The sequence below is a fragment of the Nansenia antarctica genome (genome assembly GCF_963989245.1).
Source record: "Nansenia antarctica genome assembly, chromosome: 3".
NCBI lineage: Eukaryota > Metazoa > Chordata > Actinopteri > Argentiniformes > Microstomatidae > Nansenia > Nansenia antarctica.
Window position 1 is genome coordinate 19,451,809 of NC_137688.1, and position 20,263 is coordinate 19,472,071.

The 20,263-nt window shown below is 47.8% G+C and overlaps 1 protein-coding gene across 1 annotated transcript in view; it reads left to right on the forward strand.

Moving 5' to 3' along the window:
• The window catches only part of LOC308152504 (catenin delta-1-like), a gene marked incomplete at its 5' end in the record, with an annotated part of 13,255 nt that extends 489 nt beyond the window's left edge, over positions 1 to 12,766 (forward strand). The window contains 19 exons of the mRNA XM_080525500.1: positions 1,333 to 1,407; positions 2,032 to 2,151; positions 3,045 to 3,310; positions 3,530 to 3,853; positions 4,213 to 4,453; positions 5,233 to 5,455; positions 6,473 to 6,665; positions 7,035 to 7,152; positions 7,565 to 7,721; positions 8,088 to 8,105; positions 8,463 to 8,531; positions 8,922 to 9,049; positions 9,211 to 9,361; positions 9,935 to 10,127; positions 10,524 to 10,723; positions 11,249 to 11,290; positions 11,423 to 11,499; positions 11,699 to 11,753; positions 12,245 to 12,766. Coding sequence (XP_080381626.1) covers positions 1,333 to 1,407; positions 2,032 to 2,151; positions 3,045 to 3,310; positions 3,530 to 3,853; positions 4,213 to 4,453; positions 5,233 to 5,455; positions 6,473 to 6,665; positions 7,035 to 7,152; positions 7,565 to 7,721; positions 8,088 to 8,105; positions 8,463 to 8,531; positions 8,922 to 9,049; positions 9,211 to 9,361; positions 9,935 to 10,127; positions 10,524 to 10,723; positions 11,249 to 11,290; positions 11,423 to 11,499; positions 11,699 to 11,753; positions 12,245 to 12,303 — 2,709 coding nt within the window. The 3' untranslated portion in view covers positions 12,304 to 12,766. The remainder of the gene's footprint in view (positions 1 to 1,332; positions 1,408 to 2,031; positions 2,152 to 3,044; positions 3,311 to 3,529; positions 3,854 to 4,212; positions 4,454 to 5,232; positions 5,456 to 6,472; positions 6,666 to 7,034; positions 7,153 to 7,564; positions 7,722 to 8,087; positions 8,106 to 8,462; positions 8,532 to 8,921; positions 9,050 to 9,210; positions 9,362 to 9,934; positions 10,128 to 10,523; positions 10,724 to 11,248; positions 11,291 to 11,422; positions 11,500 to 11,698; positions 11,754 to 12,244) is intronic.
• Positions 12,767 to 20,263: the final 7,497 nt, after the last annotated feature.

Below are 20,263 nucleotides of genomic sequence, written 5' to 3' on the forward strand. Positions count from 1 at the left end.
TGTGTGTCAACCCTCATCCTCTAACATGCAAAAAACATCTCTGTTTACATACTTCAGCAGCTTTAGAATGACATGAGAGACACGTCCCACACCCACACAAAACTCTCCAGATACTCACACCAGATACCGTGTACACACACACCACACACACACACACACACACACCACCCCCATCATACTCTGGGCCTCTCATGGAATTCTATCTATTTTGCTGTTTTCGTCCGGGCATGTTGTGGTCAAAAGCTGTACATGGGAATGCTGTGTGTCAGCTGTCATGCGTGCATAATACCAGCATGATGCATGCATGCATGTACATACACAGACGCATGCTTTGTCTCCGAATGTTACGTCATCCTCATCTCGTGTCATTGACCAGAGGAGTGGACGACGTGTGTTTCTAATGAAGTTGATAGGATTGGGGGCACTTAGGTGGCAGGGTTCCTGGTTCGATTCTGTGTGCTGTGTACACATGCTGTGTCCTGCATGTCATCCCTTCTCTCTCTCTCACCCATCCTTCCTGTCATAATCTATACTGTCTATCAATAAAAAGAAAAATACGAGTGGGACTGCCCCACTCGGAGTTGATAGGATGGGGTTAGGGTTAGATGTGTGTACGTTGGCAGACAGGGTCAGGGCCTCTAGTCTCCAGACAGGCCTAATTGGTTGGCTCCGTGTTGTCTCACCCCCCTGTCTCATGACTCCCTGTCACGCTGCTGCTGCCTCTTGGTTCAGGTGTCCTCTGGAGGAAGGCATGTGTATCGTCTCGATTGGATTCACCTTGTAAAGAGAAGGCTGGACACACACACACACACACACACACACTCTCTCTCTCTCACTGTTGCTGTCACAGTGGCAGCTTTTATGTCAAATAAAATAACCTCCTTCTATTGAATTCCCATCTCTGTTGTTGATGTCTGCCACCTGCTGGATGTAGAAGGCATTACACTTAGAAGTAACTGTTCAGAATGGCCCCGGGTGGGCACCCACCAGCTCTTAGGTTACTATTTTTCTATGCATCCTTCCCCTTCCTTGAAAGTATTACTCATAAATGAATTACTCGTATAATTCAAGAAATGAGAAAACTAAGCAATGAGAGCCATGTTGTTTATTGTTGTAATTTTAGTTCGGTTGGCATTTGGTCATGAAACTATTACCTCAAAAAAGGAGGAGGAGGTAGAAGTATTTCTCAGGGTCAATGACTCAGTGGCCGTGAGCCTGTGCTTAGTGTGGGCTGTGTCTGGAGTGGTTGGGTGGTTTCAACCCTAGTCATCCATCTTCTCCATAGGATCACATGAGTGTTGTGTGTTGACAGTTGTCTTGTCCCCCTCCCAGAACGGCCGCTGTTTAGGGGATGCAGACATAGAACGGCTGAAACTGAGCGAGGCATACCATATCAACGGGACACAGGTGAGTGTTTACTGAGGTCTGTGTGGGTTTAAGGCATGTATGTTTTTTAAAATTATTATTATGTGTGTATATTTACATTTTTGGCGTTTAGCAGACACCATATTCCAAAGTGACTTACAATCGATACATTTGACTTAAGTGAATCATCAATTAAATTCTAGCAGGAAGAGTGATCTAGCTCAGGCCAGGGGCCATTGGCAGTCGTCGTGATAGAAGAAGAAATTAATATTTTATTTTTTATTTTTATTCATAGACACTGGAGAGACAGTACAAGGGGGGCAGTCGAAGTCTTAGGAGGCATAGTATAGGGGAAAAGCAGGTGTCTTAGGAGACAGAGTGCTGGGGGGTAGTAGATGTCTCAGGAGGAGCAGTTAAGGTGTAGCCTGAAGAAATGGGTCTTCAGTCTCTGACGGAAGATGCATAGTGACTGCAGTTCTGAGTGTATATAAGTAAATGTGTGTGTGTGTTTATTTATGTGTGTGTATATAGGTAATTCTGTGTGTGTTTTGAATTTTGTGTGTGTATATAGGTAAGTGTGTGTGTGTTTAATTCTGTGTGTTTATATAGTTAATGCCTTGTGTGTAATTGTGTGTGTGTGTGTGTGTGTGTGTGTGTGTGTTACAGTACAGGATGGTGGACCCAGCTCACGGAGCCCTAGATGAGAGCTACACTCCAGAAGAGGATTCCCAGGAAGCACACTCAGTCTTCTCCGATGACGGAACCTCACGGCGATCAGAGAACGTGGTACGAACACCACACACACACACACACACTTTCTCACTCACTCACTACAGCACCCCGGCTGCAAAGACATATTTTCCACGCACAACAAACCCTAACACTTGCGTAAAAACCCCCAGACAGCGGCCTGTATCGTGATTGGCCACAGGAATGTGATGCCACCTCAGCGTACGGTCCTGCCTTCCGACTCCGTGTGCGCGTGTGCGTGTGTGTGTGCACATTCTTGTCTGTCAACCTCTAACATGCAAAAAACATCTGTTTACATTAGTGTTGTTCCGATACCGATACTAGTATCGGCATGGCCACCGATACGCACAAAAATGCTGGTATCGGTATCGGCGAGTACAATTTTTTTTTTTTTTTTTTTTTTAAGTACTAAAGTTATTTTGTTTGTAAATGTTCACTTGCTGTTGCACTACTACTACGACTGTTTTATATCTTAAATGGATATTGCACTGATTGGCATCTGTGAGAGCCACATTTCAAGTTTTATAAGGGGTTGATTTTCTTGTCACCATACCAGGTAGACAATAAAAAAAAAGTTCTATAGCATTCACTCTCTGTTGGTATTTTTTCCTGTTTTACAAAGGTTTTGAGCAGTGCCAGACTAAGTGTTAGCAATAATTTTACATCGAGGTGAGTATGCGGCTCAAAAAACATGTTTTTTTGTTTTGTTTTTTCAAACGCCGTGGTATCGGATCGGTACTCGGTATCGGCAAGTACTGCACGGTCAGGTATCGGTATCGGGATCAAAAAATGGTATCGGAACAACACTAGTTTACATACTTCAGCAGCTTTAGAATGACATGAGACACGACCCACACATAACTCTCCAGATACTCACAGCGGCCCTGTCTCGTGATCGGTTGGCTGATCCTCCTCCTCTTCCTCCTCAGGTGAGGAAGGTGATGCCACCTCCGCGTACGGTCCTGCCTTCCGACTCCATGTCCATCGATGGGGGCCTGATGGGGGGGTACACCAGCGCCACGCTGGACCGGCCCTACAGGCAGGGGGGTGGGCAGGACTACCCCACGGCCACAGTGCCCAGGAACTACCACTACGGACCCCCGGCGGGGGGGGGCTACGAGGACTACCGGGCCGCGCCCCCCCAGGAGGCCTACGCCAGCCTCAGCAGAGGCATGCACATGGACGACCGCTACAGGTGAGGGAGGGAGAGGTGTGTGTGTGGGAAACATGACGATGCTATTTGAGCTAAATCCCGTTTATAGCAGCTAAACGCTATTTCCAGGTTCTGAATCTCTCCTCTCCTCTCCTCTCGTCCCCCTCTCCTCTCTCCTCTCCTCTGGTCCCCCTCTCCTCCTCTCCTCTCCTCTCCTCTCCTCTCCTCTCCTCCTCTCTCCTCTCTCCTCTCCTCTCTCAGGCCTGCAGACGGCTACAGGACCCTGGACTCGGGCTACCGGGCCCCCAGCAGACAGCAGAGCCTGGACCCCTACGCCGCCCAGCCCCAGGTGGGCCGGGGTGGGGTAAGAGGCATGGGCAGCGCCATGGAGCTGGGGGGCATGCGCTACCCGCCCCATGGCGGGGGAGGAGGGGGCCACTACGGCCTGGAGGACGACCAGCGCAGCCTGGGCTACATAGATGACATGGACTACAGCATGGCGCCCCCACCCATGCACCCCGGGTACGGCACCATGCCACGCCTGGGCGGGGGGGCCCCCGGCACCATGGACCGCCGCAGGCTCAGGTACGCAGACACACACTCTCACACACTCTCACACACTCTCACACACACACACACACACACACACACACACACACACTCTCACACACACACTCTCTCACTCTCTCACACACACACACACACACACTCTCACTCACACACACACACTCACTCACTCACTCACTCACTCTCTCACACACACACACACACACATACGGTCAGACAATGACAATGATTTATGTCTGTGGCCAATGCATACCAATACATGTACACACACACAACTCTCACTAGCATACGAACACATACACAGGCCCTTCTCTCAAACACCCATCATAACACACACACACACTTTCCCTAACTCCTTTTTTCCAACCCTCCCTCAGGAGTTGCGAGGACACGTTGGACGGGGACATGGTGGGGGTGGACCCTTACGCCTGGGGCGTCCCCATGTCGATGGAGAGAGGCAGCATGGCGTCGTTGGACAGTACGCTGAGGAAGGGGCCGCCCGCCTCCTGGAGACAGCCGGAGCTCCCCGAGGTCATCGCCATGCTCAACTACCGCCTGGACCCCGTCAAGACCAACGCCGCCGCCTTCCTCCAGCACCTCACCTTCAAGAACGACAAGGTCTCTCTCACACACACACACACTTCTACTGCCTACCTACAGCACTTCACCTTCAAGAACGAAAGGGAAGGGTAGCGTAGCGGGTTAAGTGTTGACCATGTAACCGCAGGGTTCCTGGTTCGATTCCGGCCGCAGACTTTTTCCTCTTGTCATCCCTTCTCTCTCTCTCACCCACCCATCCTTCCTGTCAGAATCTGTACTGTCTATCAATAAAAAGACAAATACAAATGGGACTGCCCCACTCGGAAATAATAACTTGAAACAGGGTATCCGCGGTGTCTTGAAAAGTATTAAAAGTTGATAAATAAATTTTGGGAAAATCAAGACCCTTAAGTATTAAAAAGTCTTATCACGATTTTATGAGGTCTTGAATTCTGTAGGTATTTTTCTGAATTAGACTCTGTCCAAAGAGTTTGAGTCCTAAAAACCTTTAGTAAAAGTTCGTGAATGTATTAGTTTTATTAAAAAACAAAGATGAACCGGAAATTCTGTTGTATGATAGTGGTCTAGTCTATTGCAAACTAAAACTGTTAAGTTAAAGGTGTCACTGATGTAACGGTTACAGCTCGAAGTGATGGTGAGGTCTGGAAAAATATTGACAAGGTCTTTAAAAAGTCTTAGAAAGGTATTGAAATTAACCTCCAGATTCCTGTATATACCCTGTGAAAGAAAACTAAAACAAGGAAAGTGAAATACACACACTTATGGGGTGGTGGTTAGTGAACGATCGGGCTGCAGGCCTTCTAAAAGGTTGGGTTTTTTGTCGTCATTTCCCGTAGGTGAAGTCGGAGGTGCGGCGTCTGAAGGGGATCCCCTCCCTGGTGTCGCTGCTGGACAACCCCAAGAAGGAGGTGCACCACTCGGCCTGCGGGGCGCTCAAGAACATCTCGTACGGACGCGACCACGACAACAAGATCGCCATCAAGAACTGCGACGGCATCCCGGCCTTAGTCAGGCTGCTGAGGAAGACCAGGGACCAGGACCTCACAGACACCATCACAGGTACTGCTGCCGTTACTACGACTATGCCTACGCTACTGGTAATACTACAGAACTGCCACTAGAGGCATCGTAGGACCTCAGACACCATCACAGGTACTGCTGCTGTTACCAGGGTTCCCACGGGTCCTTGAAATCCTTGAAAGTTTGTGAATTTGAGAAAAAAATCAAGGTCTTAAACGTTTTTGAAAAAAGACATGGGTCATTGGGTCATTGAAAGTGCTTGAATTCCCCTCTCTCTCTCTCTCTCTCTCTCTCTCTCTCTCTCTCTCTCTCTCTCTCTCTCTCTCTCTCTCTCTCTCTCTCTCTCTCTTTTTCCGTAATGTTAGTAAATACACATTCAAGCCTCTCTTTTTAATTGTTGTCTGTGAGCAGATAGTTCCTATAAATTCTCATCTAGATCTCTCAAACTATGGCGTGTTGGGTCCTTGAATTTGAGGAAATTTGATGTTTCAGAAGATGTGGGAACCCTGTGTTACTATCGACTACGCCTACGCTACTGGTAATACTACGGAACTGCCACTAGAGGCATCGTAGGACCTCACAGGAAATGTTGCATGTAAAACAACTACTGATGCCACTATGACTGTTCCAGTGGTACTACTACAACTACGATATAACTATAATCATAGATATCATAATAATAATAATGATGATGATTTTCTATCTTGCTGCAATGCCGAGGTTGAAGAACCTAAGCCAAAGAATTGTGTGTACCTGTACATTGGATGTAATAAGAAAGCAATTCTGATTTTGATGATGATGGTGATAAACCAAAGGTGATCGAGCATTCCAAACCGTGGCTCCCAAACTTTGGAATGCTCTTCCCTTGGAACTTAGATCAGCGGTCTCGGTCGAAGCATTTTGGCTAACCTTGTTTACCTATTTCTTTTAACCTGCTATTACTTTTGCTCTTTAATTATATATATTTTTAAAATGTAAAGCACTTTGTGACCGCTGGTCTGTGATAGGTGCTATATAAATAAACTTTACTTACTATCGATGAATTTTGGATTCCAGGTACACTGTGGAACCTGTCGTCTCACGACTCTGTGAAGATGGAGATCGTGGACCACGCCCTGCATGCCCTCTCAGACGAGGTGATGGTGCCCCACTCCGGCTGGGAGAGGGGGAGCGACGGAGGAGAGGAGAGCTGCAAGCCCCGACACCTGGAGTGGGAGACGGCGCTCACCAACACAGCTGGCTGTCTGAGGTACACGGAGGGGGAGAGAGAGAGAGGGAGAGAGAGAGAGAGAGAAACACAGCTGGCTGTCTGAGGTACAGAGAGAGAGAGCAACACAGCTGGCTGTCTGAGGTACACAGAGAGGGGGATTTTGTACACAGAGAGGGGGATTTTTTAGACAGATTGACTTCTACTGCCTTCCTACAGCACCTCACCTTCAAGAACGACAAGGTCACACTCACACACACACACTCACTCACTCAATCACACTTCTACTGCCTTCGTACAGCACCTCACCTTCAAACGACAGGGAGGGAGAAATGGAGGAGAGAAGGATTTTGCGTAGCAAGATGGGACAAGACGAAATGCTAACGCAGCGCTTTTTCTGTCTCCCGTCAGGAACGTGAGCTCGGAGCGCAGCGAGGCCCGGCGGAAGCTAAGAGAATGCACGGGCCTGGTAGACTCCCTCATGTACATCGTCCAGTCGCAGATCAACCGCAAAGACGTGGACAACAAGGTACTGGAGTCTCCTCTCCTCCTCTCTCCTTTTCTCCTCTCCTTTTCTCCTCTCCTCTCCTCCTCTCTCCTTCTCTCCTCTCCTCTTCTTCTCTCCTCTCCTCCTCTCTACTTCTCTCCTCCTCTCCTCTCTCCTTCTCTATTCTCCTCTCCTCTCTCCTTCTTTCCTCTCCTCTCCTCCTCTCTCCTTCTCTCCTCTCGTCTCCTCTCCCATGTGTCGGCTGTCGTCAATGTCAAGAAAAGATACGATGCGTTAGGTAAAAAAAAGGAATTATAAAAAGGAATTATAAACATCAAAAGGAATTATAAAAAGGAATTATAATTATCAAAAGGAATTCCAAGCATTAAAACTGTATATTATTTGAGGCATTGCTAACCCCTCTCTCTCTCTCTCTCTCTCTCTCTCTCTCTAGTTGGTGGAGAACAGCGTGTGTCTGCTGAGGAACCTGTCCTATCAGGTGCACCGCGAGGTGCCCGGGGCTGAGCGCTACCTGGAGGCCACGCCCCTAAACCAGGGCCCCGCCCCCGGCTCCAACAAAGCCAGCTGTTTCGGGTCGAGGAAGGGCAAAGGTGAGTTCTGGCACCGTCTCAGGGTCAGCGACAGCTCGACCTGTGTGTGTGTGTGTTCTGTCGCTTGTCCTTGAGGATGACAAGTTGCCCTTCACCACAGATCTGGGGTCAGATGACACTATCCCCCGGTCCTAACCTTGGGGGTGGACAATGGAAAACTGACCTTAGATCAGTGTCTAAGGGACAGCTTCATCCTTCTGTGGGTGCTGGGTTGTGGTTCTGATAAGCTTGTAGTAATGTGCTTGGTTGGTGGCTTGGGAAAACTGTGCCTGTTTTTCACTCTCTCTATCATCTCTCTCTCTCTCTCCTCCCAACCCCCCCTCTCTTTATCCTTCCTCTGCCCTCCTTTCCTCCTGGCCTGTCTAGATGAGTGGTTTGCCAAAGGTAAGACTTCTTAGTCTTTGTTGGTGTTTTTTGTTTGAAGCTGCTGCTGCTGGGTTGGTGTTCTGTGCTCAGATGTTGCACACTAACATTTCACACTAACACACACCTGCTGTTGTACCGGCTCCTCTCACTCTACTAACACGGAGGATGTTGTTGACACGTGGGGACTTAACACACCTGCTCCATGCTAGTGCCCACTGCTCAGCCATTTCACCCAGTTTGCATGGTCATATCAATGATGCTATTCATATACCACCACCATCTATTGAAAAAGATTAAGTGTGTAGGGTTGAATGCACCCAGTCAGTTTAAAAAACCGTCACTCACTTATCCTTCTCTCTCTCTCTCTCTCCTCAGGGAAGAAGGATGGCGATGATGGGAGTGCAGACCAGATTGACATTCCAAAGAGGACCACGCCCGCCAAAGGTGAGTCTGAGCCTCTACCAAGTCTCCACCATGCTCCAGGGCGCACTTGTTCAAAACATTTAATCTGGATCAGAATGATGATCCAGATTATTTTCTCTGATCCAGGATCAGATCGAGCTGGCTGATCTGATCCTGGGATCAGAGAAAAAAATCTGGATCATTCTGAATTTACAGATTAAAAGTTTTGAACAACTGGGCCCAGAGGCCTACATTGTAGCGGCTATTTTTAGGATGTCGTTATTCTGTCTGGCCTCTCGTGTGTCGGAGAGTCTCCTGAGGTCTGAATCTATTCCCATAGAGGATCATCTGAATACAGAACGGGCAAAGCTCAAATTAATTAGCGAATAAGTGAAAATGTTGCAAATTAATTTCTGTGTCGTCTGTGTGCAGGCTACGAGCAGCTGTTCCAGCCGGAGGTGGTGCGTGTGTACACGTCTCTGCTGAGGGAGAGCAAGAATCCGTCGGTGCTGGAGGCTGCGGCCGGGGCCATCCAGAACCTGTGTGCCGGACGCTGGACCGTGAGTGGTCACGCCACTTCCTTATTGTTGATGATGATGAAAAGCTAGAGCAGTAAGCTTCCTCACTCTCAGTCTAATAAAGCTAATCCTCTCTCTTTCTCTCTCTCTCTCTCTCTCTCTCTCTCTCTCCCCCCCCACCCTCTCTCTCCTCCCCCCCTCAGTACGGGCGCTACATCCGGGCCACGGTGCGTTTGGAGAAGGGCCTACCCATCATGGCGGAGCTGCTGTCCCACGGGAACGACCGTGTGGTCAGAGCCATGTCCGGAGCCCTGAGGAACCTGGCTATCGACAACCGCAACCGCGAGCTGCTGGGTAAGTAAGGCCACTGTGTGAGGAGCTCTGGATGACCGAGGCGGGGCGGCTGTGGCGCAAGAGGTAGAGTTGGCGTCTAATGATCGCAAGGTCTGCAGACCGGTGGTTCGAACCCCGGCTGGCCACATGTCGGTGTCCTTGGGCAAGACACTGAACCCCAAAATTGCTCCCAATGAGCGGGCCGGCGCCTTGCATGGTAGCTTGCCGTGTGTGTGAATGGGTGAATGAGAGGCCATTGTAAAGCGCTTTGGAGTAAGGCGCTATACAAGTCTGCCCATTTACCATTTATGACTGCTCAATGCTTTTCTGGACTTTGATCCAAGGCCACAACCATAGGGTTTGTTTAGGTAGGATGTGAGTGAGTAGGAACAAACATTCAGGATGACATTGTTCCACGGGACTTGAAAGGGATGCTGATTGTTTTTCCGTTTTGTAATACAGATATTTCATCTGATGCTGTATTATGCGTGGTGTCATAAATGTACCAAGAGACACTGGAGTTTTTTCAGAGCCCATTCATTTTTCCGGTGGTGTCACTTTGCCAATCTCCCCTCCTCTCCTCCCCCCCTGTAGGGAAGCACGCTGTGCCTCACCTGGTGGCAGACCTGCCGGCGAGCCAGGGCCAGTCTGCACGGCCCCTGTCTGAGGAGACAGTGGTGTCCATCCTGAGCACGCTCACCGAGGTCCTGGGTCACAGCCTGGAGGCCGCCAAGACCCTCCGCACCTCCCAGGGCATCGAGAGGCTGGTGCTCATCAACAAGGACGGGTACGTGTGCGTGCTACTTTATGTCAAAAAGGATCTGTGTGTTTTTTTGTTTTTTACTTATTATATTACCGTATATTTTTTTTTTTATTATTATATCCTAGAGATTTAAAATCTCTTTTCCAAGAGAGACCTGGCCAAGAGGGCAGCATATAAAGACAGATACATTTAGGTTTCAGACATACAGTATAAAACAATGAACATAAGGCAGTATCAGGAATGCATAGGTGGCTGCGTTAAGTACAGAGACACTCTCTAGTACTTTCCCGTTCACGGTCCTTTAAGATTCCACTAAAGGCATCGTATGAGATCAGTTTCGCTAGGTTTAAGTCTTTCTGGAGGGTGTTCCAAGCAGTGTGCGCTGGTTGCTCACCAAGTGCGTGTGTGTGTGTGGTGCAGTAAGCGTTCAGAGCGGGAGGTGCGCGGGGCAGGCCAGGTGCTGCAGCTGGTCTGGGGCCACAAGGAGCTGCGGAAACCCCTGGAGAAGGACGGCTGGAAGAAGACCGACTTCGCCGTGAACCTCAGCGCCACCAGCAACGGCCCCAGCAGCCGCAGCAACGGCAGCTACGAGGACAGCACCCTGCCTCTGCTGGACAAAGGTGAGAACACACGCAAACACAACACTTTGATTGACCTTTTGCTAGCATATCAGCCCAATAGAGCTCTCAGGTCTTCTGACGCTGGTTTTCTCTGTGTACCACATGTAAAAAAGAAGACATTTGGTGAGGCTGCATTCTCATTTTATGCACCCAAATTATGGAATGCAGTCAGTTTACATTTGGGATGCAACCTCAGCAAATATGTTCAAGTCAAGACTAAAAACCCATCTTTTTAATATTGCCTTTAAATTACTAAATAATTAGATTATGATTATATAATGATTGGAGCACTTTGAGCTGCAACGTTTGCAGGAAAAGTGCTATACAAATAAATGTTATTATTATTATTATTAATTGGATAGAGCTTTGTGTTCGATGGAATTGTATCCGAGTGCTAGATTTGCTTCTGATTTTGCAAGCACCAGCAGCTCAAAAGTTATGTTAAGTAATAATGAGGGTGTGAAATGTTTGAAGAATCTTTTTTTAATTTTTTTATGTATGGCCTTTTGTGTTGTATTCCAACAGGGGAGAAAAGAGACATGATTCCACTAAATGACCTAGGCCCTGGTGAGCATTCACTGCCATGTAGCATTGATGTTAATTATTATTATTATTATTATTATTATTATTATTATTATTATGTCCCTTAAGAGGATTTAGCTGTAGTTTTTCTGCTAACTTTCCCTCATTCTCTCTCAGAAGCCTACTCTACACTGGACCAGAGGGAGAGAAGACACACTCTGGACAACTCCCTCGACAACACAGACACTTTACAGGTAACACACACACACACACCTTCATGTACTCTCACTAAAACACACTAAACTGCATTAACCCCCCTCTCCCTCACACCTGTTTTAAATTTCTCTCTTTTGGCTTTTTTGGTGAACAACAACCACCACCTCTACTCACTAACGAACGGTATCTCTCTTCTCACTCACACTCTTCCTCTCGTTCTGTCTGTCTCTCTCTCAGCGAGGGGTGTATGGGGGCAGAAAGGGCTCCTTGCCCCTCTTGGACTCCTACGACGGTTAGCCCCCCCTCCCCTCTCTCCCCCCTCTCTGCATGTAACAGCATGGTACGTTTTAACCTTGCCGTCCTGCATGGACTCTCTCTCTCTCTCTCCTTTGTGTCTTATATCTATCTTTAACATAACTGTGTCTATATGGTGTATTGCTATAGAATGTTTAGAGAAACACTGATTTTAAGTGGAAGGGTACTGTGGTGTACAACACCCAATAGGCTCATATGTTGGTATAGTTATAGTATGGTATGCTGTAAAGTCTCTAAGTGTGTATTATGCTATATCGTAGACACTAATGTTGCGGTATACATCAGCCACTATGCATCCTGACAGTGTATTCTGTGCCATACTTATACCAAAGAATCAGTGTGTGTTTGTGTGTATCCGTGTGTGTGTGTGTGCACAAGAGAGTACACGTTGTGTTGGTGCTTTTTGAGAAGTAATCATAATATTGATTAAAAATAAATGATGTATTCTTTCTTTTTTTACTTCCTCAGAAAAACTGATAGTGTGCATCACCCAGAGTGAACTGCCCCAGCCCTACCACTGCTACTAAAGAGAGAACCTTTAGAGAAACAAATTCTCTCTCTCTCTCTCTCTCATTCCCCATCTCTTTCTCTCTCCTTCCATCACAAGGCAAAGTGGTTATGAAGAGGAGGGTTGTGCCATCCAAAGAAAGCGGTCGTGTTGCAATCAGAGAGTGATTTTACCGTGCACTCGCATACACGCACGCACGCACGCATACACACACACACTCAGTTACGAACACACACGATGATCGTCACACAACATGATGATCCCAGTAGCATCAGAAGTATATTCTCTGTTTATTTAAATGATATTCCCTGCCTCAAGGCAATCATCTTTGTTTGACAATCATTGTTTTTCTCTGTTGGTTTCTATGGTTATCATACTGACAACGCAACATTCGGCTCAGTGAGCGTTCCCCTGTCGATAGCTTAAATCTTCCCTCATCCTCATTTTATGTTATTTTGTTTGTCGTCGTGAATCAGATTGCTGCCGTCACCTGCATCCTGAGGTGAAAGGGTTCTCAGTAACTGTGTGTAGGGGTTAAATGCTGTATATAAAAAGAGGTCTTGTTTGATTGGGGGGGGGGGGTGTCTATGGTTTTTAAGTTTGATTTTAATTTAATATTCCCCCCCATTTGGGATTGTTGAGTGAGGAGACCATGAGGGGCTGATTGACCAATAGGACTCGGCCCCTCGTAGATACAGAATGTTTGTGTTTGTATAGGAGTTACTTTCATCTCTTCTTTTTTTGTTATGTTCCCTTCTGGCTGGAGTTGGGGGGGTTGGACTTGTATGGAGCCAAACAGTCGGATGTGTGTGTGTGTGTGTGTGACACAAGAGATGCGTGTGGTGTGTGAGTGATGGTTATGGACCTGTGTGTGGTGTGTATGAGTGATGGTTATGGACGTGTGTGTGTGTGTGTGTGTGTGTGTGTGTGTGTGTGTGTGTGCGCGCGCACACGCGCATTGACAATAAGTGCGGTCCTCCAGTCCCATAAACACCCTGTTTGTTAAGGACTTAATATTGTGTGCTTCATTGTGTTTTCTACTCTTGTAAGATTTTTTTTGTTTTGTTTTGTCTATTCTTTTCATTTGTTGCTTTTTTACAGATGTACCGACTGCTTCTTTTAGTGTTGCGATATCTTGATCTTTCTTTATTTTTTTTATTTTTATCTAATGTTAGAAATGAAATGACAATTTGTTGAGCTACTGTGTTTAACCCACCTGTGTCTGTATGGCTGGTTACGGCTGTGTGAGTGTGATGTCATGCACCCAGGAGAATGTGGATATTGCTGCTGCTGTGCAGGTAGCCTGAACACTACTGTTCACACCCTGTTGTAAAGCACCGCCGCTCAGAAGACTACAGACAGTACTCATCAGACAACTACATTCCGACAGTGAACTAGCTCCAACACTAGGGGCTCATCCCACACACACTACAGAACCACGCCACGGACCAGAGACCTAGGCTTGGCCGTCTAGAATGCTGCAGTGAGAATGGATGTCCTACAACGGACCCTCTTTCATGCGGATTAGAGAACCTTGTTCGTCCTGTGATATATTTCTATCTGCCATGCTCTGACCCCCCCCCCCCCCCCCCCTTCCTAACGAAATGGTCCAAAAACACTTTAGCTCAGTACTCACTCACTGTTGCGCTATTGCAGTGTCTTAATGACCAATTGGGATTGGTTGGAAAAGGAGGAGGAGGAGGAGGAGGAGGGGGACATATTCTAGATAGATAACTAGTTTTAATCTAGGGAGAATTTAATCACTCAGAGGAGACTCGAGTTTGGACTGACAGACAGAGAGAAGAGTGTGTAAGATACTATGAGGAGAAACAAAAAGCACATTTTGGTATATAAGATCTATTTGTTTTTCTTTTTTGTATTTTCATTTTAAATTGTGTCCGTATGCGTTTTTAATATAGTTTCCTGGTTTGGGAGAGTCTTTGGGTGTGGTGGGTGAAAGCCTTATGCAAACTGTTCTACTTTTTATTCCACTTTTACCACTAATTTCTTTTTAATGGCTAAAGAGACCAACCATTGTTTTTATTTTATTTTATTGTTTCCACATGCATCGTTGCTCTGTAGCATTGCCTATTCATGTAAAATTATAAACCTGTCATACCTGCATTGGCTCTGAAAACTAGCATTTTTTTCTGTATGAGTATGTAACTGGCAATACTGTTTTTATAAAATAAAGATCTTTTCTCAGACCAGATTAGATGTTGTGGTTCTTAATTGTGTGAGAGAGACAGTGAGCTGGATAAACATGTCTGTTTAAAGGGAAGTGGCTCAGTCTAGTGGTAACCTGATTCTCTGCCATTCAAACATCACACACACATTAACACCTCGGTGAGTGCCTGTACTTCTAAGTAAGGCTGATATACAGCTTTCTGTTCTGACATTTTTTGACATTTTTTTTTTGCTTAGTGTGTCTGCTTCCCCCCACGGCATTGTTTTGAGTATTCATGCCTTCAGGGGAGTAATCTTCACTAGGGACAAGGGGGACATGTCCCCCCCACTTTTCAAAACTTAGATTTTGTCCCCCCACTTTTAACATTATTTGAATTTTAACAAATTGTTGGCTGCCACCTAAATGATGGTAATGTTACTGTTGGTGTACAGCATGTTTACAGTTAGTTTATAAAGACTTAACTGACCGTCCGTAAATTAACTGATTTCAGAGCTTTCTGAAATCTGTATTTACGAATGTGTTTATTATTAAGCTTCGTCTTTTGATGTGCTTGCTGCTTATAGCACAACCGTTTATGCTTGTCAATAGAGTGATGTGTGTAGTTCTTCATAGATCTAGCCTCTTAATTCTGCCCTCAAAGTGCACCAAATTGATGCATTTTACTTTCAAATGTAAAATAGAAATCTTCTGTGTCCCCCCCACTTCCCAAACCAAAGTTTTGCCCTTGCATGCCTTACCATAAATGTTGCCATTGTGTCTATATAGCCCTCGATATTTGCAGAGTGTATCCCCAGTATAGTATTTCTCTATCTAGTCTGCCCTGGTCCTCCTTATAGCACTGACTCCCACGTCTGGGGAAACCTCTATAAGATTACATGACCCTTGGGAACATTCTAGAGCCATCAGTTACCTCCTGACAAACATCGCTCATGCTGAGAGGACACTCCACCGTGTGTGTGTGTGTGTGTGTGTGTGTGTGTGTGTGTGTGTGTGTGTGTGTGTATGCCTCTGGAAGAGTGAACATGAGAGGGCCTGAATGTCCCCTTCGTCCCCCTATAAATCCATGTCAGTATTTCTGCCATCTCCACCCGTTGTAATTAAATGTAAGCTCTAGGGTCACGAGTGAGTCCCTTGACTGTGTCAGAGAATGTGTGTGTGTGCGCGTCTCTCCCTGAACTTGAGAACACTTAATACAGCAGTTTCTCTCACTCTCTCCCGCCCTCTCCTGTCACTTGGTACTATATCTATTTAGGGCTCTGTATCTCCTCATTTGCTCTCTCTCTCTCTCTCTCTCTCTCTCTCTCTCTCTCTCTCTCTCTCTCTCTCTCTCTCTCTCTCTCTCTCTCTCTCTCTCTCTCTCTCTCGCAAATAGGCTCAGTGTCATGTTTCTCCTGGATCACACGGGCGCAGGAGAATAAGGAAAACGGCAGAAAGGAATTTAAACGAAGGGAATATCACCTGTTCCAGTCAGCATGTTAGTGAAGATTCAACTATGTGAACCTGTCAAGACTTAAGTCCTCAGGTCCGACCCACAGCAAGGGACTCGACCTTGCCCACCCCGGAATATTGACAAGAGCTTCTCAGTACTGGAGAAGGACTATTTGTGTGTACGGTAGGCCTACATTAGGAGTGGCAGATTCTTCGCTTTTGGATGTAATTTTTTGGCAGGATTAACAGAAGACTCCGTCATTAAAAGGACACCTAGAGAACTCAGACGCCCCTGCCATTAGTATGGAATCCCAAGCTCTCCCCTCCGGCAATTCCTATTCGCGGGACGGTTCCCCCGGCCCGTTACCCGGCGCGTCCCGCCGCACCTCCCACACCGCTAACCAGAGTGGGCTTTACGCGCTGGGCTACGAGGTGGGCGTCGCCTGGGAGCACCTGCGGCCGTTCATACCGTTTTTAATGATCAGCTGCCTGGTGACAGTGCTCGTCTATCTCATCCAAACCATCGTGCTTGGGGGGCCGTTTAAGGACCCACTCTTCTTTGTGAAATTCAACGAACGTTGGCCCAGGCCCGACCCGTACCAGGTCATTATTAAGGACACCTCATCTAACTCTGTCCCTGACCCGTACGACGACCACCACACCGGGAATGGGACTGTTTGAACTGATCGCAGTTGTGTTGCGGTTCCTTCTCCCAGTGGAACGCTGTTAGAACACGTGACTCCCCGGGGTTCTATTACGAGGGTTCATGTGTTCCATTTATGAATGAATGAATGAATTATGGACTTTATTGTCATTGCTACAGTACAGGTACCAAACAACGAAATTTAGGAGGCTCCCCCAGTGTTAGGAAAGGGGGGAAAAATAACTTTAAAAAAAAAAATCACAAGAAGGGAAGGAGCTGGTTTACATAAATAAAGGCTATGTACACTATCCACTGTACTATACTGTACAGATAGACGACTAGGGTTGTCATATTGCACAATAGTATTGTTTCACATTTATTTAAAGTGTCACAGTTTGCAGGCTTGAAATGTACATGTTTGTGCCTCAGCACTACACCTGATTTTTTTCAGTCCAGCAGCTGCCATACAATCCGTCCAGACTGTCCAGGGCCCAGAACTTAGGTCTTTGCTGTGTTCAGGGCCTGGACGGCCCTGTGGTAGAAGCTGTTCTTCAGTCTGTTTGTCTTTGCGGCCAGGGTCCTGAACCGCCTTTTCGAGGGCAATTTTAAAAGCCCCATGGGCCTGGTGGGCAGATTGGAGGACCGCAAAACCTGCCTGTTTGGAGTCTGGACCAGAAATGAGATAGATTAGATACAACGCTCTAATGTCTTAATCTAGATGTAGGCTTATTTAAAACCGTGTGAGCAAATGCCTTGATTTAAATTCCAGTTGGTTCTATTTTAAGAATGTGAAATCAATTTAAGTTTGCTGAAAAGAAAACATTTATATTGAATAAAGTTTTTCTTTGAAAATATTGACCTGTCTGCACCATAGACTTATTAATTATTGATTCATGCACATGGCAACCCATTTCGCATCAATCCACCGGCCATTGTTGGCTTTGACCTGATCACGTCTTTGGCTAGCCATCACACGAGCCATCACTGTAGAATTCGATTTAGAAAAATACCCCCCGTATTTTTAAGAAATTATTTAAACGTGTTCTACATGTTCTTGTCGATAAATTGACATTTTAGTTTGCTTTATGTTGTGACGAACTTATCGAACGACCTTCGAATTGCCGAAAAGGTAAGTAGCAAGCTAAGTTACTAGCTCGCGTAACGTTGCTAGTTAGCTGGAGAGAAAAACCTGAATGTATGTAAAGAGTTGACTTCCAAGTACCCACTCAAACTCATCTTATTATATGCTTATTATACGTTATATGCTAGCCAGCTATTTCAGCAATATAGCAACAAGCTGCAATGGTTCAAAACTTCATCATGTTGAACTTTCAACAAGTGTCATGTTGTCAAAGGCATTGGAATGATTGCTTTTTCCCCCCCAGACGTTCTGTAACTTTCCAAATTACAATAAGCCAACCGTATGTAACCCTCTCCTGAGGTACTATCAATAAGCCAACCCTGTCTTTAACCGTGTCTTTAACCGTGTCTTTCTTTCCTGCGCTTTCCTAGCGGACGGGGGCATGTGGCGGTATCAGAGGCCAGGGTTTGTGACGCTCCTGCTGGAGGAGCTGCAGAGACAGCAGCTCTGTGGACAGTTCTGTGACACGGTGCTCCAGGCAGATGGTACCCCCCCCCCCCCCCCACACACACACACACACACACACACACACACACACACACATACATACATACACACACATACAGACACACACACACACACACACACACACATACATACATACACACACATACAGACACACACACACACACACACACACACACACACACACACACACACACACACTACAGCTAACATCTAACTCAGCCCCATCATTCATCCATCTTCCTCTTTCCTGTCCAGGCGTGTCAGTGCCAGCCCACAGTTGCATCCTCTCTGCTCTCAGCCCCGAGCTCTCCTGCATGCTGTCCTCCACTCCGTCACCTCCGTCTGGGCAGAGCCGCCTACTGGAGTTCCCGGCTTTCGGGGCCTGTGTCCTGCTGAGGCTGGTGGGCCTGCTCTACTCCGGAGAGATGGTGGGAGAAGGAGAGGCGGAACGACAGAAGGTGATGGCTGCCGCCGCTCAGTTGGGCATTCGTGGTCTGGTGGAGGTCAGAAGGAGGGATGAGGAGGAGGGGAAGAAGGGGGATAAATATGTCCAGCGGTCAGAGAGAAGATTGGACCCGAGGCGGGAGGGAATCTCGCAAAGGGATGTAGGGGTCCAGACCGAGCCCCCCCTGCGGAAAAGAGAAGCACAAACAGAGAGAGAAAAGGATGAAGAGAGGAGAGACAGGAAAGGAAAAGAAGAGGAAAGAGAAGGAGACCCTCTCACCAGGAGAATCGGAGCGAGAGAGGAACCATACGGGTGTGAAAAAGACACAGGGACTCAAATGTGTGAGTTGGATACCGATACCGGTGATGCCGACTGCAACTTCTTTTCCCATCAGCCTCTCTGCTGTCGGTCGTCAGTGTTGGAGGAGTCTGCCCCCCCTGTCAGAAGTGTGCAGAGACACCCCCCTGTTACTGCTCCCCCTCCAGACCCTCTCCTGGTCCCCCTCCCTCCTCCAGATGCCCTCCTGGTCCCCCTCCCCCCTCCAGATGCCCTCCTGGTCCCCCTCCCCCCTCCAGACCCTCTCCTGGTCCCCCTCCCCCCTCCAGACCCTCTCCTGGTCCCCCTCCCTCCTCCAGACCCTCTCCTGGTCCCCCTCCCTCCTCCAGACCCTCTCCTGGTCCCCCTCCCCCCTCCAGACCCTCTCCTGGTCCCCCTCCTGGTCCCCCTCCCCCCTCCAGACCCTCTCCTGGTCCCCCTCCCCCCTCCAGACCCTCTCCTGGTCCCCCTCCCTCCTCCAGATGCCCTCCTGGTCCCCCTCCCCCCTCCAGACCCTCTCCTGGTCCCCCTCCCCTCTCCAGACCCTCTCCTGGTCCCCCTCCCCTCTCCAGACCCTCTCCTGGTCCCCCTCCCTCCTCCAGACCCTCTCCTGGTCCCCCTCCCCCCTCCACACCCTCTCCTGGTCCCCCTCCCTCCTGACATCCCCCTGTCACAACTTCTACTCTACCCCCCAGCTGAGAATCACACCCACCCTGATGATCCCCATGCCAACATCCTCATGCCTCCTCCTGAGGAATTGGCCGGACCCACACCTGGCATCTTCGTCATTCCTTCTCAATCCCTCTCCAGAAGAGGGGGAGGAGGAGAAAAGAGAGCCACTAGACCGAAAGGAGGAGCCCGAAGAGGGGGAGGAGGAGAAAAGAGAGCAGCAGACGTTGGCCCGGCGGGGGTGGGGCTGCTCCAGCAGCCAATCAAGACCAGGGAGCTGCTCCAGCAGCCAATCAAGGTCCGTCTGAAGAGACAGGGGCGTGGCAAGACGTGGTCGGTCATGGGCGTGGAGGAGGAGAGGGGCGAAGCCTCTGGACGGAGCAGGAAGAGGAGGAGTGGAGGACAGCAGAACGCAGCGCCACAGCTTAACCAGGTAAGAGACTCTGGTATTACATATGTGACACAGTCTGATCATTCGGTCCACATGTCGGCAACCAATCAAAATGTTATTTTTTGAAACACTGAACTACTTTTCAACGTTGTTGAGAAACACAACACAAACTCGCTAGTCAAGCCAAAATACTGCAACAACGCAATGGATTGGGTGAGTAACTACTTTACATTGTTAGAAGGCTCACAAAACAAGCTGTGTTAGTTGACTAGCATTTTTCGAAAGAAAAGT